This window comes from Crocodylus porosus, unplaced genomic scaffold (genome assembly GCF_001723895.1).
Source record: "Crocodylus porosus isolate Cpor-Errol unplaced genomic scaffold, CroPor_comp1, whole genome shotgun sequence".
NCBI classification, from domain to species: Eukaryota; Metazoa; Chordata; order Crocodylia; family Crocodylidae; genus Crocodylus; species Crocodylus porosus.
This window is the reverse complement of record NW_017728906.1, coordinates 192,930,118-192,956,851: the sequence shown is the minus strand read 5'-3', so window position 1 is coordinate 192,956,851 and position 26,734 is coordinate 192,930,118. Positions and strand designations below refer to the sequence as shown.

Genomic DNA, 26,734 nt, shown 5'->3' with positions numbered 1-26,734 from the left:
CCCCCCCCACTTATGGAGTATATTCTCTCTCCCCCCCCACTTATGGAGTATATTCTCTCCCCCCATGGAGTATTTATTTTTCCCCCTCTATATGAAGTATATTTTCGTCTCCCCTTATAGAGTATATTCCTCCCCACTTAATGGAGTATTTAGGAGTATTCTCCCGGTCCCCTATTGAATATTCCCTTCTGCCCTGGAGTTTTTCCTTCCTTTCTATGGAGCATTTCCTCTCCTCCACATGGAGATGCTCACATTGGGGCCCTCACAGATCAAGTTTCCTGGGGTGGCCGGGAGACCTGCGTGTGCTTGGTGGAGTTATGTGGGGGGCGTTGCTTTATTTTCCCCCGACTGGTTAGCTGAGTTGCTCGGGACATTTTATTTGCTGTTCTGACTCGAAGCGTAGTGGTGCGTGTGTTTGTGTGCGTGCGTGTCATTAATCTCTCTCTCTTTTTTTAGAAAAGCTTATAGGTTTGGGGAGGGGGAGAAGAAATCTGCCCTGACTAGACAGCAGCAGCCTGTAGGATCCTAACATGGCGCCTGAGAGGCACATGATGCAAAAGAAGGGAAAGAGGAGGCTCCCTCTGAGCCCAACCCAGGCAGTTGCTGACATCAGTCAGCCTGTGGGCACATGGCTGGGGGTTTATTGCACCTTTTTTAGCAAGAGAGTTTTTTAGCTATAAAAACTCTTTTTACCACCCCTAAGCAAAACCGCTCTGTTCTCTCCTGCTCCCTCTATATTTAGGAATATTGTAGGGTTTTTGTTCTGTGGTTATAAATTGTGGCTTATAATGGTGAGAATTACAGTACTTAAGAGGGGGGAACTAGAGGCCTCACATTATTTAATCTTATTTTTTTCCATCAGTGCAGGACGACTTCTTAAAAGTATTCAGATCTTTGTCCAGTCTAATTTTAAGTGTCACCAGGGGCTGGGCTTTGCCATTTCTTTGGGGAGCTGATTTCATAACAATCGATCTCACCATTATTTCTAATAGGGGGCAGCGGGTGCATATACAATGATTTGTTATGAATTCTAATGCTGTCAAATATCTTCATTCCTGCGTGGTTTTGGAGCTTCCCCCCAATGAGTGTTTTTATAGATGTTTTAAATCCTGTATCTATGGTTAGAATTGCATAGTTACTGTTCGTGACTATGGTTATACGAAGGCAAGTTTTTAGTTTTTCCCGGGGAATTGATCTCCTTTATTAAGCCACTTTTTAAAGTGTTGCCTGGAGACAGCTTGTTTAGTGTAAAACTGAGTGGTCTGCTTTACATTTTTAATAAATGGTTATGAAATGTGTGACTGGTATTTAAAATTTGTAAATAAAATGTGTGAAATATGTATTTGTCTTTTTATTTTCCATTGTGTAGTGCAGAATCCGTTTCTAAGACGTATTCTGCTAACATGGTTATTTAACCAAAGGTGTTCAAAAGTTGCGTGACCTGGGGTTCAGCTATCTTATATAAGTATAAGGTGCAAATCTTTTGGGCAACTAATAAAAGAACAGAGCCACACATTTCCAACAATACCTTTCATACCTGATTTAAAGAAAGAACAGTGGGTGTTCTGCAATGAAAGCTAACCGCCATATTTAATACGTTCTAGTACCTTTGGGTATCTTGGTGATCTTCCCTAATTTTTGGTGGGTGCCCTGTGGGTATCTTTAACCAGGAGACTCTTGAAAATCACAATGATGACCATAGCTAGGATTCCCAGTTTCCCTTTTGTGCTAAACTGAACGCTTTCTAGAAGTTTTGAAAAATACTTTCAGAAACAAGGATTTACAGATTTCAGCCTAATCTAAATCCTGATTCTTAAAAATGACATTGAATAATTTATGCAGCAAACTCAGTTTTGAATACTTAACTCCTAAATTATATAAGTTGATTTGGAAACAGGCTTCCTTACCTGAATGGAGTGGTTCCACATGTGATTATTTTTCACAATCTGATGCCTGATGAAGGTGACAGTTGTGGGTTCTTTTTCTTTTCTTTTTTTAAGGGATTTGCTACCAGTTTTAATGGACCCCCCCAAGGCCTTAGCCTTTAAAGTTTAGCTACTTTCAGCTGTATAGATGCATTCAGTGATGAACTGAAAAAATACATAACACTATCATTTGCTGGTGAGACAGCTCTATGTATGTTTCACTGAAAGTGCCTTGAAAATCAGAGAGGCTATACATTTGATTACAACCTTCCCCTCCTTTTTGACAAGATGTTTTTAGAATTTAAAAATACAATTTTTAACTTACTATTTTATGGACTACCTTGAAGAAGAAACCCAAACTCTTCCAGCCATTTTAGTATTGTGAAGCATTGAACCTATAACCTTGGTTTTGAAGGCTAGAGGGGGTGTGACTTTATTTCATTGGTGGTTACTTTAGATCAGTTAATCATGCTTTCAACATTGATTAATGGGCCATTATTGCATAAGTCATATTGTTCATTTACAGAAATTAATTTCCATGTCCCATGCATCTCCTGGTTTCCTGTTACATGCAAAGACCTATCAAAGGCTTATTAAAGTTTCCCCTCCATATCTAAGCTAGTTTAGGGAGTGACCAGATTGAATACCAGCCTGATATAAAAAAGAAATTGCCGAAGGTATGACAGTACATGGCTCTGATTCACCCCCCAAAAGTTAAAGGACTCAGAATGTCCTATATATTTTTCCCCTTTGTTTACTTAAGCCCCTTCAGGGGTGAAGGTATTAAATAAAATTGTAAAGCAAGAGCATTTCCACACACTTGTCTGGACAATGGGTTTTTTTAATTGAGGTGTTATTAATGATGGATCAATCTTTTAGCCAATCCTGGCTCAAGTTACTGATGAGTAAACTTACTCTCACTTAACACTTGACTAAATGGGTGGTGAATGGGAATTTAAAAGTTGTATCACTGCAAGCTCCTGTATGGGAGCACAGTCAACGGACAATTTATGCTGTTGCGTCTTTTACGTTGTCCTCACCAACAAGTCTGTGTACCTGCTGATGCTTTCTGGAAATTTGCTGTGCCTTCTGCTTGGGAAAGCTGATGGTAGGCATTGAATTTCTTTTGCTTTGGGCCAGCAAGGTTTCATGCACGTTCATAGTTGCTGTGCCAGTTTCAACACCACCACACTGTTCCTGTTGCACAAACTTGTTATCAGTTCTGAGAAAAAAAAAAAAATGAAAACCAAAAAAACCCAAAACCCATCCTGCTTGTTTGGTAATGGAGTACCCAGAGTTTGAAGACTGTCTTCACTGAAAATCGTGGTTGCCAGTTACAAGCTCATCTGTACTTACATGATCAAGCGCATAACTGAGTTTTGCTTGGATTTAGAACTGTGTTTTAGGTGCATATTTTGCCTGCACCATGAACATCCTACTAACTGAAGCTGCCAAGGGGAGGATGAGACTCCTCATGTTTTTCGTTCGGATTACAAGGAAGTAACTTTATTCCGAATATTCTTTACCAAGGGACTGTGGTATTCGACATTAACTTACAGCTACAGAACTTCAATATTTTTGGGGCTTTCTGCCAGGATTCTGACATGCAAGATATAGATAAACAGCTTTAAGTTGGGTCAAATTAAATTTTTTAGATGTTCCAGCAGATGCTAATAGTGATTTCATGTTAATCAGTTCTTTCAAATGGATCGGAAACAGCTTGTTCAGCACCCTTAATAGTAACACTTGGGCTCATTTTTCCCCCCCCATCTTTTTCGTACACAAGCATAACAATTAGTTGAAACCCTTTTTGTGTGGTTGAAACACTGCCTGGTACTTTGAGTTTGAATATCAACTCTTCATATGTGTAACATTCCTTTGATTTCTAGTGTGAACCAAAATAGGGGTCTCTATTTTTGTTTGGGATTGATAATACCTTAACTTTAACATTTTTGAGTGCATGTTGTTATACTAAACTTCTCAGTTTCTTCTTATTGCTCCAGGCTCCTCCTTCAGAGAAGCTTCCTGTTATGTACCTTATGGATTCCATTGTCAAGAATGTTGGAAGAGAGTATCTTACTGCGTTTACTAAAAACCTAGTTGCAACATTTATTTGTGTATTTGAAAAGGTATATATGCTTTCAGAAAAGTTCTGTATTCTAAGCAGAGTTTGTTCCTGCATAAATAAATACTTGGTTTTCAGTGTTGGATTTTTTGGACAGAGAAATGTAAGAATTAATGTTTTCTTCAATTAATTTTATTACTACTATGTGTCATTAAGAGGACATTTGTTTTTTTTTGTGCTGGTTTCTGAGAAATTTTAAGTTATGATATCAGCTTACAGGGTCCAGAGATGAGTTTACCTAAATTTCAGTAATTTCTGCCCTACCAGGCCAGTCTTCATTAGCTGTTTTTGTGCTAGTTAGTACAATGCTTGCCTGATTTAAAAAAAAAAAAAAAAAATCTGTTGCACTGTACAGGTAAATTAATTCTGAATTGATTTTAAGGTAGGAAATATACTTTGTACAAAGACATATTGGGGAAACCTTTTTAAAATGTATGCGCTTCTGAGTGGAGTTTTTTGTTTTTTGTATTTGAAGTGGATTTAGCTTTCATTTTTAAATAATTTGCATTTAAGGTGGCAAAAAAGAGTGCTTAGACTAGGAAGTGTGGCTATCAGCCGCATTCCTATATTTTTTTTTTGGTAGGCTATAAGTCTGGTGAAAGACTTGCTAAGAATGCATAACTATTGCGTTGCAAGTGAGTTTTTAGTTTCATCTAAAGTTTCACTGCTGCATTTGATTTACTTTTGCTCTCAATAAGAGAGTAACAGGCAGACTGAATAATTTTTTAGATTGGACTAGACCTTAATCTCTTTCGATTGTGAACTGAAAATGGGCTCTTAGCCCATATCGCTGCATATTGTATTTAACAGAGGAAATCAGTCAATATTTTGGTTCACATTTCATGTACATTCATCTGATTTTTCACTTCGTATTAGGATCTTGGTATTTATTTTAACACTTCCCTTCATATACAGATTTTTAAGTATGAGTATATTTTTTAGTATGTGACTTCAGGGAGTTAGTGATGAACAAAGAATATTTAAAAATGGTTCACATGAAGCTATGATGGCAGGTCTCAACAGTAGAAGTTGTACCCAGGTGTTTCAGTGCAACATTGCAAACATTCATAAAATCATGCTTCAGCTCGTTGAAACTATAGCATTCTTTGGTTTAATTATTTCTGAGCTTAATACCTTTAATACCCGCTGCTTAGAACTATTCCTTTTGGTATTTTGTTTTAATTGTTCTTGTGTGTCTGTGTATTGTAAGGAAATACACCTTTAATAATTTGGTACTAATATACGATGAACTCTTGATTTATAATCATTTTGGATCTCTAAGACTGACATTGTTTTAAAAAAAATTGTTTATTAAGAGATGATTATTGAAGTCAGTTTGTCAGCTCTGTTCTAATTAGGCTTTTTTTCTTGCAAATTTTAAAATTATTACATTGAACAAAAATAACTAGAGTTTTCCGGGAGGATTGCAATATGTAATACAAGTGACTGAATTCAAAACAACGTTCCAAATTATCACACATCCCATTTTAACAATTTGTCGAGTTGAAATTATAAATACTGCAGTAATAACTGGCCTGTAAAACAGATATTATTTGATTAAATAACACACGGACTGGGACACAAGTATGAAGACGTGTTATCTGTCTTCAAATTTCTCTCTCGGTTAACTAAGGAAATTCTTTAAGTCAATAAACAAATATTGTTTTAATATAAATTTCTAGTTTCCTTGGTAGTAGAATAATCTGCTCTCTTCAAAGAGTTTGCAAAAGGATACATGGATATTTTGAGATTCACATAAACTATAAATGATAGTTTATGGTTCTCTGTAATCTTATAGCTGAACCAAAAGTTGAATTGACATAATGTTAGGTTGGTTTTTTTGGTGCATTTGCTTATATTGTTTTCCAATGATAAAAGTGCTTTTGGGCTGGCCCTCTCCTGCACACTTTGGCTGTGATTTTGTGACATGCAAGCCCCAGGTAGTGTCTAAATTCTGGTGTGGAATCTCAGTAATTCAGAAATGTAAGCAATGTCTTCACTTGCTTGCTAGCAGTTTTCACTCTATCAGTGTTTAATATATTCATCAATCATTTTTAATTTCAGTAAAATGACTAGGACTAGATTAAGCTTCTTTTTACAGTAATTTGGCAAAATCTAATAAAACATATTTCTTAATACATAAAAAGTTCTCCTAAATAGAGCCTATTAAAGAGGGTGGTAGCATGTTACCAAACCCTCACATGCTCTTCAGACAATTCCACATTTATATATTTATGCTGTTTTAGGTTGTTTGTTTTTTTTATTGAATTTTATGCACACATGCATATGTTAAAACTTAGGTTGTAAAGGTGCTGTATTTGATACGATTGATGTAAAAGATGTATTTCTTTAAGCACTTTATAATACTATACTAAACTAGTTGCTAACACTTCTTTAAGATTGAGCCTTCTAAATCAATGCAGGTCTAACATATTTGGAAGGGTAGATTTTTTTGCAAATAAACTGTAAAACTTTTTTTATATTAACTTAACAAGCCATAGAATTGTTCTATTGTTTTTAGGTGGATGAAAATACTAGGAAAAGTTTATTTAAATTACGCTCTACATGGGATGATATTTTCCCTTTGAAGAAGCTATATGCCCTTGATGTCAGAGTCAACTCATTAGATCCTGCTTGGCCTATTAAACCTCTACCCCCAAATGTGAATACTTCTAGCATCCATGTGAATCCTAAGTTTTTAAATAAATCGGTAAGTTTGAATGTGCATGAACTGCATGAACAGATAGTATTCTACATAGTTTAATTGTGTTTCCTTGTTTACTGAAATGAAGCCAGTATTAAGAATTTGGATGAAGGATGAAGTAGGTGATGTGGTTAGGTGGATGGGTAACAGAGTTTTGATGCTTCTGGTGTTTAAATGAGTTCATTTTTACTGATCAAAACTGGACAGTAAAATGCTAAATTTTAATAATCTATTTTGTATTAAATGATTTTATATGATGTGATACTTTCAAACTCAAATTGAGCCAAATGTTAAATGTTCTAATGCTTTTACTGAAAAACGGTTGCTGTACAGATGCTGATTATCATATAAATTAAATATTGTTTTATTACTAATCGAAATCAGTTAGTTTTGAAACACCTTACTTTGTTTCCTTCATGAGCTATAGTAATCTTAAAATTATTTTTATTTTTAGCCTGAGGAACCTTCTACACCTACCTCTGGAGTCACTTCGTCTGGTGTCTCAACTCCTCCAGCTGTTCCTGAAATACAGAAGAATTTGACACAAGAGCAACTAATAAGACAGCAACTGCTTGCAAAGCAAAAACAGTTGTTAGAACTTCAGCAGAAAAAATTAGAGCTGGAGCTAGAACAGACTAAAGCACAATTGGTGAGTAGAGTAGTCTGGAGTCTTCTCATGCGTGGCAAGCTTTAATTTTGCTTTTGGAAGTGTTGAACACTTCCTTGGCTACACTGTTTGCCATAGGGAATGGACTACTGCGTGATTCTCACTTTTTGACAAGGGTAGATATTTTAGAATGTTTCTGCCATCAGGACTAGCTAAGTATTTCTAATTGCAGAATTTAGGAGCCTTGGCACCAAATGTATATTTCACAGACTATCTTAATAATTATTTTAGTCGTAACTGAAGTAAGCAAAGGTTCTTTCTGCTGGATTTCTCCCCAAGGTGACGTGTACTGCAACACTGAGCTAATCTTCTCATTTCTTGTGATAATCACTATACCGTATCTATAAATGTTGAACACAAGCAGCTTTTTGAATTTTATTAATTTGTATAAAGAACATCTGTTTCTAAAGTGGTGCAAACTTGGGAAGGCGGGTCCTTAATTTGAGTAATCATGTCACGCTTGTTTCTAATAACATGAAGGCGGCTGTCCTTCATGTTTCCTTATATTTGTATCTTTCCTACTCTTAAGTGGTTAAAAATAAACAATTTAAACCACGAGTGCTCAATCCTCCAGCCCTGTGGGCTGTATGAGTGGCATGGGTTGGTTCTTGAAGTAAATCTAGCCTGGGGTTGATGTACAGGTGTGGTCTTGTGAGTTGGCCTGACTTCAGATCCTGGATCTGGCTATGGAGTGACTCCATGTAAGATGTGGCCCTGCGGCCATGTCATGCAGTATGCAAGGTTCCACTCAGGCCAAATGATGTGGCCCCATGCACTGAATTTGGCTTTTGGGCTGGAAGCTGAGCAGCACTGATTTAAATTATATAAGTACTTAATATTTGGCACATTAGGTAGCTTACTGTTTACCTTTTTGGGTGTCTAGGGTAAGGTGAAAAACTATGAAATACAAGTAGAAGAAATTTTACTTGATCTTTTAAATAATCTCTTATGTGGTACTGACATTTATTGTATTTCTACTTTCTCTGCTGTTTTCTATAATGTTACTGCTTTATTTTAATATGCAAGGGAATTTCTGTGAATATATTTTTATTCTGCAGTTGAGTTTCAAGATGTGGTACAGCAGAATAACTTTAAAATGAATAGGGTTTCTTTCTTACAGGCTAACACTTTTCCCCTCCCCCCATCTTTCAGGCGGTTTCTCTTAGTGTTCAGCAAGGAACATCTACCATGAGTCCAGTTCCAGCACCTTCCAAGCAACATGTGTGTCAAACTCCTCAGATGTCAGTTAAAGCTTCCCCTGTGCAATCTGAAAGGAGCAGACCTTCTCCAATCCCTCAAGTTCATGATATTAAATTAGTGAACAGAGATCCTCGACTTAATAGGATGGCTCAGCATTCCTCTCATGCTAAAGAGCAAAGTCATCGGAAAGAATTTCTGTCAACCACAACAAATCAGTCTGATATCAAGGTCAATAAAACTGTGCAACCTGAAAAACAAAACACATCAAAGCAAGAAAAGGTAAAATCAAATGAAAAAATACAGAAGAAAGAACTTGATCAGGCAGAAACAAAATCTAAATCGCCATCCCCTTTGAAAAATAAATTATCCCATACTAAAGATACTAAAACTCCAACGTGCGAAAACATGAAATTGTCTGATATTAGTAAGAGAGATCCAAGACTAAAAAAGCATCTTCAGGAGAAGCCAGATGTTAAAGATGATGACACAAAAGAAAAGAGGAAAAGTATAGAGAAAAAAGAAAAAGAGGAACATAAGACATCTGAACACAGACCTGTTGGTAGTAGAAATAAAGTAATTAACGGTGTTGTACAGAAACAAGATGCCAACACAGAAGATTCAGAAAAACAGGGTGGAAAACCTGGACGATCCAGTAATAGGAAAAGGTCACGATCACGCTCTCCGAAGTCTCGTTCACCATCTGCACATTCTCCAAAGAGGAGAGATAGGCGATCGCCCAAAAGAAGACTGAGGAGTCTGTCCCCTACCTCCTCAACTCCAAAAATTGGAAAGGTTCGTCAGTCAGGTCTTAAACAGTCTCATGCTGAGGAATTTACCCAAACCACAAGAGAGGAAAGAAACTCTAGTAAGAGAAACGTTAAACAAGATGTGAGAGATCCGAGGAGATTGAAAAAAACTCAAGATGAGAGACCGCAGGAAACTGTAAATCAACATTCTGCAAAATCCACCCCAGAACCAAAGGAGAATGTGGAGAATTGGCAAGGTCCCAAATCAAGCAAAAGGTGGAAATCTGGTTGGGAGGAAAGTAAAAAGTAAGTTACTGATTTTTGAGCTTGTTCCTTGTGAAAACAGTTGGAGTTTGTCATTGACTTCAGCAAGTTTGGGATGCAACATTAGGCATTTCAGAGAAACTGGGTTCACAGCCTTGATATATTTCAAATAGTTAACAGTGAAAAAATGTCGGAATTCTGATAAGAGTGGCTGGGGTGTAGCAGCCATAAATGGGATAAGTTATAAGGACTGTAATGAGTAATGTCTGTTTTTATTAAAAATAATTTGTTTTAAATTTTCTCGTTTTTTGTTTTCAGCTTACAACAGAGTGAAGAACATCAAGGACTTGGTAAATCACCACATCAAAGGCATAGGGAAAATTGGGCAGCTGGTAAAGGAATTTTGTCACCTCGCGCACCGAAACTGCAGCATCGATTGAGTGTGGATGCCAATTTGCAGATTCCCAAAGAATTGACTTCTGCAAGCAAGAGAGAATTACTCAAAAAAGTAATATTCAGTTAGCTCCATCCTTGTAGAGAGATTGTTTAAGAAGTTTTAAAATCAAAATATAAAATGTATTTTCCTTTTTCTTACTTTGTAGGCAAATGAACGTCTGGCGTCTGGTGAAATAACACAAGATGAGTTCCTGGTTGTGGCACATCAGATTCGTCAGTTGTTCCAGTATCAGGAAGGAAAGCACAGATGCAATGTGTGGGATAGTCCTACAGATGAAAAATGTGGCGTGAAAAAGAAGCCCCTTCTTTCAGATGCTGAATTAACATACTATGAGCATAAAGCTAAATTGAAAAGAACACAAGTTCAACATGCATTTCCGAGGCTTGATTTGTTGGATCCTGATGATATTTTAGACTACCACTTGACGGACGCATTGCTTTCTGGACTGGAATGCGAGCAAGCAAAAAAACGAGCACAGTTTGACCGAAAAGAGCAGTTTGGAGAAAGGTCAAGACGGCATTCTCCGATATCGGGTAATAGACCTTTCACTGATAATCTTTCACCACATGAAAGTGAGCGAAGACATGATGAGCAGAATTCCTCTAAAGGAACAAGCAGTTCTAAAAGCTTTGATCCTTATGATAGCTGGGGAGAATCAGATGAATTTAGAGATGTGTTTGGGCAACAAGGGAAAAGTACACCAGAATTCCAGAAAATTGATGGAGAGGGATTTTGCAAATTTAATAATCCTGAAGACAGGCAAATGCTTGGACAGAGTGGTACATATTTAATTTTTATATTATGGATGATAGGTGACTTGAAAGATTTCACTAAGTAAAAGTAGTGACTTTTTTTCATTTTTTAAAGGTGTTCGAGAAGAACCAAGATCTCCGTTCAGTGAACGTTTCAAGAGATCTAGATATGAAGATCCAGAGAAAACAGCATTTACTGACAGTCCTGGGTCAAGATTTGGAGGCATTGAAGTAAAGCAGAGAATAACTGCATTGATGGAAGACAGGCCTCTGTTTGATGGGCCATCTAGACCGCCTGTTTCAAGGGGAGGGGGAGATGGACAAGCAAGTCATTTTGTTGACGGGCCATCTAACAACTCAAATTCTAGAATTGATGGGCCACCTGCACAGGCCTCTTTGAGGTTTGAAGGGCCACTAGGACAGGTTGGTGCTGGGGGTGCCCCTCAGTTTGATGGACCATTAGGACAGGCAGGAGGAGGGGGTGGCATGCGGTTTGATGGACCACCAGGACAGATAGGCGGTGGCCTTAGGTTTGAGGGGCCCTCAGGGCAGGTAGGTGGAGGGGGTGCAATCAGGTTTGAGGGCCCTCTTGGGCAGGTAGGGAATGCTTTGAGGTTTGAGGGACCTGCGGGCCCATCTGTGGGTAGTCTCAGGTTTGAGGGCCCTACAGGTCAGCCTGTGGGTAGTCTCAGGTTTGAGGGGCCTCGTGGTCAGCCATCAGGTGGTCTCAGATTTGAGGGACCTCATGGTCAACCTATGGGCCCTCGTGTTCATCCAGGGGGTGGTCTCAGATTTGAGGGACCCCATGGTCAACCTATGGGACCTCATAGCCAACCAGGGGGTGGCCTCAGGTTTGAGGGACCACATTTACAACAACTGGGGCCCCATGGTCAACCAGCAGGTGGTATGCGATTTGAAGGACCACATAGTCAGCCTTTGGGACCACATGGTCAACCGGGGGGTGGTCTCAGGTTTGAGGGGCCTCATGGTCAGCCTGTGGGGCCACATGTTCAGGCAGGTGGGAGTGGTCTCAGGTTTGAAGGGCCACATATCCAGCCAGGAGTTGGTCCTAGATTTGAGGGACCTTCAGTTCAGACTGGGGGTGGACTTAGGTTTGAAGGTCCTCTAGGTCAAACTGGTCCAAGATTTGATGGCTGCCATTCGTCCAGATTTGATGGTCAACCTGGCCAGCTGTCTCTCTTGCAAAGATTTGAAGGATTACATGGACAACCTGGCCCACGATTTGAAAGGGCACCAGGTCAGCAAACTCCTCCTCGGTTTGAGGGACTGCCTGGTCAACAGGCACGATTTGATACAGCGATACCTCAAAGATTTGATGGCCCTCAACACCAGCAGGCTTCAAGGTTTGACATGCCTCTTGGTCTCCAAGGTCCAAGGTTTGAAAATGTAGCAAATCATCCTGCCTCCAGACTAGAAACATCACCTTATGGGCAAACTGGTCCATACAGTGAACATCCCAATCAGACTTACAATGGACCATCCCATGGTATGCAATTCCAGAGACCTGAAATGTTTGATGGCTCTCAAGGACCAAATTTTAATGGGCCAGTTGGCCCTACAGCACAGAACTACCCCAGTCTGCTCAACAGAGCATCTGGACATTACTTTGATGACAAGAATCTTCGGGGTCCTCAATATGGAAACTTCAGTAATATGCCCAATTCAATGTCAGTAGGAAATGCTCAGCAACCACATCAGGTAAGAACTTGTCTAAATAAGCCATTTTGTCTATTGAGAAAGTGTTACAGGTTTCTTCTCTACATATCCCCAAAACATGGTTTTATTAGAGATTAGAAGACCTCTAATCCATAGGTGGTTTCAAAATAAAAATATGCTTTAATTCCTATATATCAATAATTTTCTGTAGATTACATAACTATTTTAAAGGAAAATTTTGGACTTCGCTTGTCGCGTTGTTCAGAAAAGCAGTCTTATTTGTTTTACATAAGATCTTAGATAAAATGTAAACATTTCTCTTTTTTTTAAAGATCTGCCGAGTTTACCATTAAAAGTATAACGATAAAAATAAGGTTCTTTTTTCTACTGCCTAGCTAAATGCAAAGATAAATGAGTTTTATAGATTGTTATTGAGAACATTTTAATACAAAACAGGGAGCATACCTGTACCTTTAGTTTAGATCAGCGTTTTTCATCCCATGGGTCATGACCCAAAAGTGGGGTCACAAGAATATATGAAAGGGTGGCGAACGAACTTGAAAAATGGATTCTCCTTTAAAGGAGAAAAATGTGGGAAAATGGTGGCTTTTTCCTTGCATGTTGACAGCTTTAGCTTGTGAGGGTCTGTTTGGGACATCTCATGCCCTCACCCCCACCCCGTATACTGGGCGGCTGGGAGCAGGCTGCAGTGGGTCCACAGTGAGGGGCACTGGGTTGGGACTGGGCATTGATGTTTACAAATTGGTCCTGGTACAGAAAATGGTTGAGAACCACTGCTTTAGATCATAAGCATTGAGCATAGACTGGTTTAGCTACCCCATTTGACAGCTGCAACTAACTTTTGTAGCTCCATGATGGAGTTAAATTTTTGGGAAATAAGTTTTGTTGGGTGACAGCTGTCAGTTTAGGTGACATGGTTCATTAAGTGTCCACATCAATGACTCTTTGAGAGAGATTCCCTTCTTTAGGCGGTTACTGGGGATGTGAAAAATTAAATGATTGTTTAACCATAAGCCCAGTGATAACTAGTTAAGCTTATTGTTTGCAGGAGCCAGGGTACACAGTCTGGCATAGAAGGGGGTGGGGGATGAGAAACCACATGGTGTCCCAGCAGGAGGGTGGCGGGGCAGGATTAGTATCCTCCTCACCTATGAGGTTAAAAAAGAATAGGCTGGGCAGCCTAATAACGATTAAGCAATTAGCTGCTCATTCCCAAGTGTTCTCCCTTCCAGCCTGCTGCTTCCTGAGTATGCTGGTATGCTGCCTGGTGGGGCTTGCAACCGCTTCCTTTCCCCCCTTCTCTACCCCCTCCCCAAGGGCCTGGCTCTAAGCAGCAAGCATGTTTGAGCTGCTGTTATTTGTTGTTTAAACAATATAATTAGGCTAGGTTAAACAGATTTTTTTTGGGACGGTATTTACATCCCTAGTTGTTACTAGGGTGGCCATTGGTTTGGTTTTATAGAGGACAGCTTGGTTTTCTGGTGCTGTGTCCTATTGATATGAAAGCGGATGCCTTTGTCAGACTGGTGGAAGTCTGTGGAAGAAAATAGAGGACATAAAGGTGTCTGGTTTCATATCAATAGGACAGAGTAGCAGAAAACCCGGCTGTCTTCTATAAAACTGGATGAATGGCCACCCTCGTTGTTACCGAACATCAGTGTGAAAAAAAAATAATTTTTTTTAATTGAACATAGAAGCATTTTTTTTCATACTAAAGGTAATAAAATGAATGTCATGTAGAATTAACTAGTCTTGACAAATACTGGTCAAGTGTCCTCCTGCTGTGCATAGGGATAAAGTTTTCAAGATGAACCACCAAGACAGCTGATTAAATTGAGACCTGTATGCTGAAGGGACTTACATGGTTGCAGAAGACATTCTGTTAAAAGTGAATACCCAAAATAACCCCTCCCCCTAAATCTGATTAATATTTTTATGCAGTTTTATTCCATATTGTTTTCTAGTTGAAAATCAGAATCAGTTTAATTCACATTGCCAGTCAGATTTCTTTGTAAGCTCCAAATAGCTTTGCTTTAGTGTCTAGTTTTGGCTAAAAAGGAGCAGTTTAAAAAACCCCCAAATGTTTAAGTACTGCATTAAGAAGCAAGTTCAAAACATGTAGGCTGGATGTCTAAAAAAAAATAAAATAATTGCTCTTTAAATCAGTAAGCATAGAATTTTGTAATTTTTCTTAGTTTGTTTCTTTAGGCTTTGTAAATCAACATACAGTTGAAATGCTGCTTAGTCAAATAAGGAGACTTTAAAAATGCATGGAAGTAGTCTCCTTAAATGGAGATAAACTTATGTAAAAAGTAATGATTGCATCTAGAAGTTGATAGTAAAATTTTTTGTGAATCAAATAGCTGTGAAATCAATACTCAGCTGTTTACTTTTATAGGTTCCTGTTCTGTCTGTACCTTCTGGTCAACCTGTACCATATGGTCAAGGTCAACAGTATTTACCAGTACGTGGACAAAATCCTGGAGGTTTTCTTCCAAATCAAGCAGGTATTTCCAACATTTTTTTTGAAAGAAAACTGGACTTTTTAAACAAATGTGCATTTCTTTAAAAGCACAAATGTGGTGTTGGAATTTTTAAACAAATGAGCTGCTGTGTTATTGGTTAATAATTTAACTGGTATATAATTAGGTTAGTTTTTTAAAATTCTTTTTCTTGTTGCGGGCCATAGTATTTAAGAGCATAATGTATTAGGCAGCTTGTTGCTTCCTGTTGTTAGTTTGGAACACCTGGGAAAAGGCTTACTGAATTGTTAATAAATACCTGTTCTGGACCTGAATTTGCTTTTGGAGCTGTCCTGTCATCCATGCACAGGGTACAGCTGCTGTTAGTTTACATATCCAGAATTATTTGGTATGTAATAGTGCTGAAAGTAAAATTCTGCCCTGCTTGTAGGAAAGCAGCATGGAGAAGCAGTGGGTTGGCTTATAGCAAGAGCTAAAATGAGCAGTTCATTTCAGCACATCACATCACCTTACTAACAAAGTTTCCAACATGGCAGGAATGAACTGTGCCATTAAATCGACTGTGCTTACAGTGCCTAGAACTAGACTGAGAAAATAGATCATATTCTTTTAGAGCATCTGTGTCTGAACAATTCTTTGGATGGCATGCTGAATAGCACTAAACCCCTTTCTACTCTGAGGGAGAGACTGCAAAGGGAAGTTGACTAGCCAGGCATCAGAAAAGCACAAAAAAAGAATAGAACTTGACTGAAAAGTAAAAACTTGCTGTGGGGAAAGGAATAGCAAAAGGCCTGTGATGCAGCTTGTGTATATGAGGGCCACCTTTTTATTTTGTAATAGATGGATTGCATAATAAATGTTCCAGGATAGGGGCTAGCAAGCTACAGCATGCGGGTTCAGCCTGGCCTGTAAAGTCTCATACTACCTGCTGAGTTTCTGTCTGTTATGGGGAGGATGTCACATAGCTGAGCTGTGCTGTGTTGTGTTGTCCATCTCTTCTGCTGCATATCCTAAGTTTAGTCTTATTGCAGAGGGGTTGGAAGTCTGACAGCTAGCTGCTGGGAGTGTGGGGAGGGACAGAGACTTCCAGCCCACAGCTTATGGCCAGGTAACAAGCTGCTGGATGGTTGTGGACCTCTGCTTAAGATTTAGAATCTAATAGATTTAAAGAAAATGTTAATACAATTAAAATAAGTAAAGATAATTGACATGGTTTTTTTTAAAGCATTGGAGATGTAGCATTGATATTCTTTTTTCGTCCGGACTTTTCCACTTTCATATCCAGATAATCACCTTGGTCAGCTTGATGTAAATGAGTTATTCTCTAAACTGGTTTCTACAGGAATCCTCAAATTGTCAAAAACTGATTCCACTTCAGCACGTATGTACAGGTTTTATGTTCTTATTCTCCTTTTTGATATAACTTTAGTGCACAACTTCCAATAAAAGTCAAGATAAAAAATGATCTAATTTTCTAGCTTAAAAGGTATTTTAATGCCTTGCATACGTTATAAACCTTTAACTTTGTTCTATGGTCTTGTCATTTGGGAATGAATATCTTAGCACACCAAATAAAAATGTTAGTGACCTAACTTTAAAATTTATCCTGTCTTTTAGCTGATCAATATTGTCAGGTTATAACATGATTTATACTTCTGTGCCATTCCCTGTTAGCTTAACTACATATAATTTTTTTAGAATGTATTAATATTTGAAGTATCTTCAGCTTGTCTGTTACAGATTATTTTTTAAAATGAATGGCCGGGATAAAGCATTTTATTACCACTTCCTGAAATTCAGATTGATATCTGCCTATTTAAATGTCACCTTTGTTTTAAGCTGTTCTAATAAGAGGATTGACTCAGTATTGCTTGTATTCAGCTTAGTCACCGAATAAACTAAATAATTAAATTAAGTAGGGCAGTTTTAGAACGGTCTCTTACCAGTTGGACTGTTTTCCATCTGTGCTTTCTAGAAGCAAATGAAACTGTTCCGCAGCCAGCTCCTGAGGAGGAGGAGGATGACCAAGACCAGAGCGAAGATCAAGATGTCCCAGACCTTACTAACTTCACAGTTGAAGAATTGAAACAGTATGTATGCTCACGTGGTTTAATAATATAAGTAAGGGTAATCATGATATGCTGATATCTCAGTAGTTTAATTCTTTCTGACCTAAGACATCTTCATAGAAGATTGTGAGATGCCACTTCAGTGTTTCACTAAGGCATACAATTATGAATTTCATTATTGTGTTCATTAATAAGAAAATATATACAAAGGGAGAACATTTTACATTTGAAATAGACATTTAATTTTTTTTTGAAAAGTTGATTTTTGTTTGTTTGTTTGTTTCAACAAGTTTATAATGCTTACAGAAGTCTGTGGAACTAACTTATTTGAGCAAAGGTTTGCAAGGTTGGGCTCATTTACATTAGCTCATTGATGAGCTTCTTGAACCACTAGATGTAAAATTGCTAATGTGGTAGTTCACCTTTCCTGAATGGATACCTCAGGAACCTCTTGCTGTTTGATTTAATTTCAAGTTGGTCACAGTCTTAAACACACTGGAAATCTGCTCCATCGTACACTTGTTTTAGCTACGTATTAACCTCTATTTTGTAAGCTGAGAATCCAAAACAGTGTAATGTTTTCTTCCCCATTTACTTCTAAAGTTTCAATTTTTTAACTCAAAAATGTTAAGACTTTCTAACTTCATCTTTGTAGGCGTTATGATAGCGTCATAAATCGACTATACACTGGCATTCAGTGTTATTCTTGTGGAATGAGGTTCACCACTTCACAAACAGATGTTTATGCAGATCATTTAGACTGGCATTATCGACAAAATCGCACCGAAAAAGATGTTAGTAGAAAGGTTACTCACAGAAGGTGGTACTACAGTTTAACAGTAAGTATATACGGTAGTGTCTGTTTATCAGTGTCTTGCTAAAGAAAAAGCCAAATTCTGCATTCACTTGCCTTTCACTTGCCTTCCGTATAGCTGTATTAAATAAATGTGTTAAACACTGAAGTTATGATTACTTAAGGCCTAAATATTAACTTTTCTTTTCCTCTTAGGATTGGATAGAATTTGAAGAAATAGCTGATCTGGAGGAGCGCGCAAAGAGCCAGTTTTTTGAAAAAGCACATGAAGAAGTTGTGTTGAAAACACAAGAAGCTGCTAAAGAGAAAGAGTTTCAGAGTGTACCTGCTGGACCAGCTGGAGCAGATGAGGTAAAGATTCATGTTTAAAGTGGCATTGATGGTGTGAATGACCTAATCTACAAAATATTTCAAGGACTTTGCTTTTTATTCCTAGGTATTTTAATGTATACCCTATACCATCCTAATAAAGTTACTTTAGAAATGTACCTAGAAGTATTAAAATGTACTTAAGTCAGAGCATAAATTTCAGAGCATCATTTTCTAGGATTCTGTGATATAATTCCATGTAACAGCTGTGCATGTGAAATGGGATGAATTGTTTAAATAAATACATTGAAAGAGTTCCTTGTGGGACAAATTTAGAGCCCCTTAAAACATTTATATGCAATCCTCACTCAAAGAAGTCTCATAGCTAAAGGAGTCAGCTGGGTTATAAGTCCTATCACGGGTGAGAACTAAGGGCCAGAGTCAAATTCTTCTTTTAATCATTGCACTCAGGAATTGCAGAACCCAGAAACTAGGCAAAATTAGTTGTCTGGCTTAGGATGATGGACGAATAAACATGGTTAGGCATCTCGTAGTTGGAGGGAATGAGTTGTCTCTGAAGGCAGGTCAGAGCAGCTAAGTGCTCAACAAGGAGGTGCCACAGGCAGTGGTGGGGACATGGGGTGCATCTGAACTCCACTTCTCCAAAGTTTAAGGGCTAAGCCCAAGGTTGCACATGGCTGCCTCTGTCATCTCAAAATCCATAATGTCATTGGGCAAATGTCTACATCAGTAGCAGTATTGAATTCAGGTGACAGCAGAGTGAGCCCTGGAACTTTCATTCAGTTACAGCCAGTTATGGTGGTTGCTGCCACCCACTCTTTGCATAATAGTTTGGTGCAGTTGGCTAGGAACTGGGAGATGTGAACTATAGTCGCCCTTGAACCTGAGGGGGAGGGTTCAAACAAATTTCTTTCATCTCCTATGAAGTGTCCTATTTACTGGGTTATATGGACGCAAGCAGATTGTGAGGGTACCTGACACTTTTGGTTGGAACCGGGCCACTTTGGAGAAAAAGAATGTGGAGTAATAAAGAAAAGTGAGCAAGAGAGGGCCTGACTCTGCAGTGCTAGAGACGATCCCCAGGGAGTAGGGGCTGAAACCCAGCCTTTTGTGTTGAGGCCAATCATTGGTTACAGAGGAATGACCCTTGAATCAGGAGCCAAGTTTCTTCCTGCCAGTGCTACAGAATCAGTTGCTACTGCTTGCTTTCTTAGCTCCATGAATGCTGCGGTGTTGGCCCCCCAGTGGCAGAGCTTCAGTAAGAAGAATAGGGGTTGCCTCCATTCAATCTGTTGTCTACAGCCTGGTGGTTAGTCTGCTGTCCTGGGAAGTGGGAGATATGGATTTGAATCACCTCAGATAAAAGCGATCCTGGAGGGATACTCATTTCCAGGGATCCTGCTTTTCTCTGATTTAAAAAAATCCCCAATTTTCAGTTTAAAAGAAATAACCCCAAATCCACATTTTCATTTAAATGAAACACTACTAATATATTGATCTTTATATTAGTGGTGTTTCACTTTAATCACAGGAAAATGTGCATGTGGGGTTACTTTTTTTAAAACCAAAAATTGGGGATTTTTTTAAATTAGAGAAAACCAGGATCCCTGCTTATTTCCCACTTCCTGGTTGAGTGTTATAATCCTGATTCATCTGGAAGCTGTTGTGCTTTTAAAGATGGATGTCACTCCTCCCTCCCCCCCATGTTGGAGAGTGAAAGTCAGCGTGGATGCTGTGCCATTTACTTGAGCTCAGTTCTGTTGTGGTCCAACAGGCTCTAGGCATGTTTTGTAAGTACTTAATAAATCCTGGGCTTAAGTGAAGTTTAGGTGTTTCTAGATTAGAGTTGGATTGCATTGGAATTTGGACAGGAATTAAGTCCCCTAGCCTCTCAAACTTCTTAGCTACTCAGAAAACTTAAGCGTAAGCCTCTAGGGAAATACTTAGGCTAAGGGGGAAGGCACGTGATGTTTCTAGGCACCTTAAGTAGGGAGTGGGGTTGATGCGGATTGTTTTGGGGGCTTAAAGGCAGACAACTTGGGAGAATTCTGTTTTTAAATTTGGAAGACCTAGTTATTTCTGCATGTAGAGAGCCGACATGAGTAATTTTTAGCAGACTGAATACGGCACCATTAAACTGAATGTGGAATCTGATTATCATGGCTTGCCTGCAGGGGCACTGTTGATAAAAGTAAAGTGAATTGCTGAAGGTTCACAGACAATGTGCATAAGCTGCACAATGTTAAACCTCTGAGAGAGAGCTCCCTTTCAGAGTAAAGCAGCCATAGACTGCTGTATGGTGATCTTGAAGCTATTTTGTTAACTGAATCAGTCTACATGGGGTTTAATGCACCTTAACCTAAGGTCTGCCCACATTTGGTAGATTGTCAGTTTTCTGGAGAATCTCCCATTTAGACAAGCTCTCAGTTTTTCCATTAATCTTTATTTTGCAAGTTGCAAGTGAACAAATATAATGATCCATTTCTATCAATAATGCAGTTAAAAAAATAATTTTATTTAGCGTATTTGCTGTGATTGTTACAAAGTCCAATTTTCCTTAATTAACTGCAGTTATGTGCCTCCTTAGAAATTGTTAAGCACAAATAAAAGGTTTTAAATGCTTGTAAATTTGTATTCTTACTTGTAACTGTCATTTTTATAAACTTTCAGAGCTGTGAAATTTGTCAAGAGCAATTTGAACAATATTGGGATGAGGAAGAAGAAGAATGGCATCTAAAGAATGCCATTAGAGTAGATGAAAAGGTAATTTGAACACATGCAGACACTTGATCACTAAAAGCTAGGGAGCAGTTTTGGTTAAACAAAAATGTGCTAGAAGAGGAGTGGGTGAAGAGGAGAGCTCAGCCTTGAAGGGTTCTACTGCTGCTTTTTTGCCCCCATTGTATGCCAAAGCATCAACTTCATGGGAACTCTTGAAGTGCTGGTACCTTGGCATAGAGATATTTGGCTTGTCCACCCGTATCTTCAGCACTCGATGCTGCAGTGCCATTAATATAGTATGGATATATGTGGACGCGTAGTTACTGATTTAGTGTTAAGTTATACCGGATTTAGAATTGCCAGCATAGATCAAACTTTCACATAACTTTTCCTAAACGTGATGGAAGAATGTGGTCATCATTTATGTTGACCTCAGCCTTGTGTCTGTGCACCAATATATAAAAATGGGTTCAGAATGGCATACAAATATATTTGATGGAAGCTATACCTTTCTTAATCATTTAAAGTATTTGTACCTACAGGTTGCGAGAGGGTGAGGTAGAAGTTGAGAAGTAATACATATGTCTAGAGCTTTGAATGACTTGCTTCTTGAAGTTACTGGCTCTAGCCTCATTCTCTCTCTTTAAGGCTCCCAAGTGAGGTGTTGCTCTCTTCTACCTTGGGGGTCTTCAAGAGGAGGCTGGACAGATATTTGGCTGTGGTGATGTGACCAGCACCCATTCTTGCCTGGGCAGGCGGTTGGACCTGCTGATCTGTTTGGGTCCCTTCTGACCCCTAAGCACTATGATCCTGTGATATTAAGGCTCAGAGCTGGTAGCTTTGGTGTGGGGTATGTGAAGTCTGATGTTAAATATTTGCAGGGGGATTCCATTTATTTATTGTTAGAGGTAACATTTTTCTCCTCAAGTCATCTTTAGGCATTAGAAATCAGGCGTAGAAAAAGTGGGGAAGCCACAGGCCTGTGGTGTTTGGGTGTATAGTCAGACTGCGCTGTTCGTACCCAGTACAACAGCTGCATAATGGGTATTTGTGAGCATTTACATGGTTTACTTGCTTTTTGTAGATTTACCATCCATCATGTTATGAAGATTACCAGAATGTAAGCACATCCTTATTTTTGTATATTTTTAAATATTTTATTGTGAACTTGTTTTGTATAGTCTCATAGCTTTGCAGTGAGCATGGGTGGCACGCTCTGAATACATCCATTCTAATACCAATGACTAGACAAAGAACTGCTGACCTGGTAATGACAAGTTTATAATTCAGAATTAGCTAGGAAGCTTTTATCTTATTTTAGTGGTGATATGGCATGTCAGCTTGCCATGTTTAAATGCCATTTATACAGAAGCTAGAAACAGAAAATACAGGGCTTTTCTTATTGTACTGGCAGCAGGGTTTTTGTGTGTGAGGAGTCTGCTAAAGGGGGTAATGAAAGGCATGCTTTGTGGTTACATATCACACTTTATTCCTGTTGTGCATGCTATTTATTTATTTAGGGAGTATTTATTATTTTAGGCTGTATTGTGATAGTACTGAAAACCATTCTGGTGAGAACCTTTGTAGTGTGTGCATTTACTGCTTTCCCTACTCCCTCTAGTACTTTTAGGTTATAGATGAAGACTATCAAAGTGGTGTGTTTTAAAATCCTATGTGGATTGTTAATTTTCATTTTGCAGACATCGTCATTTGATTGCACGCCATCTCCCAGCAAGACCCCGGTAGAAAATCCATTAAATATTATGTTGAACATTGTCAAACAAGAAACAGAAGAGCCAGCCTGTAACAGCCCTACAGTTACAGAACCACCAGTGGACACACCTGCTGCCTGTACGGAAGAGAGCACACCTGCATCTACAGATATTAAAACAGAGCCTGAAGAGGTTGAATCAGTTTAAATAAACTGAGGTATGATTTTTTTTTTTTTTTTTTTTTTATACAGAGGATCTGTTGTGTTAACTCTCGAAGGCATATACTTTTTATATGAAATAAAATGATCACCTGGGGCAGGGCCCCAGCTACTGTTTGGTTAATAAATACATTTTTGTATTTGACTTTCTTACTGCCTGCACAGTTTCAGGTGTCCATTGTGTGAAAGTTCTGTAGATGCGTGCAAATTTAATGGAATATGGAACTGTATATGTAAACAAAAATGTACAATTTTCACTTGTTGAAATGTAAATTATAAAATAAAAGATATTTTTGCTATATATGGAGTGTAATGTTTATGCACACCATCGAATGAAGACAGTGTACATTTTGTTTGGTTTAAGTGGATTTAAACAGAGACCTCAACTTAGACCTGTTGCTAAGTAGGATTCTGAAAAACAAAATAACTGAAAAGTTTTTTGGCTTCAGAGGAAGATTATCAAGGAAAGCAATTCAAAAACTTTCTCAAATAGCAACCCTAGACTTCTTTTCTTATTAAATGTAATTGAACAAATTTGCATACATACCCAGATATAAAGAGAGTAACTTAAAAGATAGTTCTGGAGTGGAGGGAGAGTTAACAAAACCGTGATTGATTGTGGACACAAGTGCCAACAACCATTTGATTAATAAACCAATATACTTAGTAGTTGGGGACAGATTTTTTTTTTTAATTATCTTTTTCCAAGTAGTCAAGCACACAAAAAACATTTAGTACAACTGAAAAAAATGTTTTAAGTTACAGAAGAAGAAAATTAATGCTCATTTTGAAACATGGTTAACCTTTTTCCTTTGTTGGTTATGACTGGATTTAGATGGTAAACAGGAATACCCATAAGATGTTAATATTTCTTACATGTAATAAATAGAATGAAGCATATCTGAGTGTGAATCTCTTTATTTCATGAGGCGCTTGGGGGAACTTGAAAGAGAATGTGCAAGTAAGACTGGGAATTGAAGTTGTGGATAGAAATATTACTTAAATATTTATTACTTAATGAATTACTTGCTATGGAATATATAGAGTATGCTTCCAAAGCTGCTGAGTTTATATTTAAAGGGGTTCATTTCACAAAGCCCTAAGAATTTCCCATATACTGGGGTGGTTTGTGGGAGATGAATGGAACTTCAGTTCTCTGCCAACAGCTGTACTGGTGTTGCAGGTCAGTAAAACTGCTGCATGTCCCTTTCCCACCTCTGGACAACTGCTGGTTATGCAAAGCTAGATGAAAGACCTTCCAGAATTCATACAAGTCCTACTTCAGGTGTCCAAGTCCAAAATTATGCAAAAAACCCTGCCAAGGTGCCATCTAATTTTGAAGGTACCTAAACTAACCAGGTTACTTGCATTTGAAGGTTAAGTGCCCGGAGTTCTGTATCTGTGTATGCTCATAACTAACATAGTCTGAGCAGTTCAGTGCCTGTCTCTTACTAAAGTCATGATCAAGAAAGTAGGTATTCTGCTCAAGTCCTCCAAAGACTTGAAACGCATGCCAGCAGGACCAGCCTTCTCAGAAAGCAGTTGTGGTTGCCACTTCAGCTATAGAGTGGCTGGAGGAGGCGGCGGTGGCATCCTCCTTTTATAGAGTACTCTAGTGATTTAAATGCTTAGCAGAAAGTTGGAAATGCCTTCAGTTTTCTTCTCAGCCTGAGGAGGTTCAGATCCTCATCTTTCATGTCCTAGGATGGAAGGACATACCCTAACCAAATTTAAGTCTCTTCTGCTTGGAGGCATTCTTCAGTCCTCTTACGGAAGAAGTATGCCACTGAAACAAAGGATACAAGATTTGTGGGGCTAGGAATACATACCTGGTTAGGGCATTGATATAGGGTGGAAAAACCCGCAACTTCGAGGACTGTTCATGTATTTTATCCAACAGTTGTTGGATAAAAACACTCCAGGCCTAATAAAAACCTAATGTCATACAGTAGCACAGCTTCAACAGGAGATTAGCCTCTGTCTGGGTGGTTGGAGCTTCCTTAAACTACTGAGGCCTCCTACTTCTGTGCAAGTGTTTGAACCACTAGTTTATTATGTAAAAGGGTGGCACATTTAAATTCTGTAGTTAAATTTCTTCTTTAAATCCTTTAAAGAAGTATCTTCATATGTTGCAAGAGAAGTTTGGACTTTGAACTTGATTTGGTATGTCAAGAAGTAAATGATGATGGTTGTGAAAACCATAATCTATACCTCTCTGGGTCATGGTTAGTGACCTGAAAGTTTTAAAAACAGGTTCACAACTCTTAACTTTCACTAAGACAGCAGTTCCCAATTTGGGTATGCAGACAACCTGTCAGTGGTACATAGCAGCAGCAGGCGGGGGTACTCAGGGCACTCATGCCTGGCCCTGACACCTGGTGGAGCGTGGCTCCTGCTAGCACTACACATCATAGTGAAGGGCCCAGCCTCTGTTATGCTGTCAAGATCACCAATGCACCTGCACCCACATGCAGCTCTCGCACTTGCTGGGCATGGGAAGGAAGCCCTGTGTGCTCGAGCTGGCTGCTTTACCTGCTGGGGCTTCCCTGGAGGGTGGGGAAGGCATCTGGCTCCAGCACGCAGGGCTTCCCTCCCGTGCCCAGCAAGTGTGGGTCTACAGGCTGCCCGGTGGAGGCTGTGCCACTTGCAATGGCCAGAGCCATGCCTCTGAGCACCTTGGTTGCAGCTATGCCATGTGGGGGGAGAGGGGAATCTCCATACCCCTCCTTCCTCCCACCACACTCACACCCTGTCCCCACATATACACAACTCCTCAACATACCCTACGCCCCTCACACAGCCACACCCCTTCACAAACTCTCCCCCTACCCCCCACATCCTGCACTACACCCTGCCTCATGAGACTTAAGCTTGTATTGTTTTAAATTGGTGGTGCCGGATCTGTTAGATTTTGGGTATTGCTGCACTAAGGATATTGACTGGGCTCCTGTCTGTGAAAATGAAAACCAATCCGTTGGTCCTGCTTGAGCAAATCGAGCACGTTTTGTGGCACCATAGGTACAAGACAGCGTACATCATAGCACCCATGTTCTTGATAGCAGCTTGTTCTGCTTTCACTACCTACTCTGTTTGGAGCTAGCTTTTACAATTTAGAAGTAATAACTTAATCCCACGAAGTTTTGCTAGGAGACAAGGTTAGATTAGGTAGGCCAGTTTGGACGGATGTTCCTGCCTCAGGCAGGGGCTTAGACTAGATGACCTCTGGAGGTCTGCTCCTGCCCCTCTTCTCCATGATTTCTACCGCAGTTCCAGGTTTCGAACAGCCCTGCTGCCCTGCCAGCCTCTCATGGTGCTTCAACCACAGCTGCTGCATGCATTTGGGTGCCCAGCCCGCGTGCTATGACCCAGGAGTGGGTCACAAGAATATATCAAAACTTTAAAAATGGAGTCTCCTTTAAAGGAGAGAAACATGGGAAGTGGTGTTGGGTGTTTCCTTTGCAGGCAGGTGGCTGGCAGAGCTCCAGCCTGCCAGGGGCTGCTTGGTGGGGCAGGGGGCTTGCGGGCAGCGGGCTGTGAGTGAATGGCACTGGGTCAGGGCTGGCCACCGCTGTATACAGAAATGGGGTTGAGAACCACGGCAACACAAATACCACAACCGGGTCTGCCAGAGGGGAACCAGCCTCCCAGAGACTCCCTCCCCCAGCCTCACACACCCACACACACACTGCTCAGGGGAGAGGGGCATGAACGGGGGCCTGCGGGGCTGGGAAGGAGGAAGAGGAGAGGCAGCTAGGTGGAGAGGGAGGTGGTTTTCTATGTGTGTGTGGATACACAGATGCAGACGGATGCCCACACACACACACACACACACACACACACACACACACA

At 39.4% G+C, this 26,734-nt stretch overlaps 1 protein-coding gene across 2 annotated transcripts; it reads left to right on the top strand.

The window, feature by feature from the left end:
* Window positions 1-54: 54 nt before the first annotated feature.
* Window positions 55-23,784, top strand: PCF11 (PCF11 cleavage and polyadenylation factor subunit). 2 transcript variants are annotated; one of them, XM_019530407.1, is made up of 15 exons: window positions 55-4,054; window positions 6,572-6,760; window positions 7,209-7,403; window positions 8,574-9,673; window positions 9,950-10,139; window positions 10,234-10,867; window positions 10,956-12,559; window positions 14,937-15,045; window positions 16,307-16,402; window positions 16,997-17,111; window positions 17,746-17,929; window positions 18,100-18,255; window positions 20,905-20,997; window positions 22,040-22,075; window positions 22,656-23,784. In XM_019530407.1, exons 1-15 carry the CDS (start codon window positions 3,956-3,958, stop codon window positions 22,872-22,874), a joined length of 5,019 nt encoding a protein of 1,672 aa, XP_019385952.1. In that variant the 5' UTR covers window positions 55-3,955; the 3' UTR covers window positions 22,875-23,784. The 2 variants fall into 2 exon arrangements, with proteins under 2 accessions (XP_019385952.1, XP_019385953.1); XM_019530408.1 differs by having other exon boundaries at window positions 57-4,054; window positions 10,234-10,621.
* The last annotated feature ends 2,950 nt before the right edge of the window (window positions 23,785-26,734 follow it).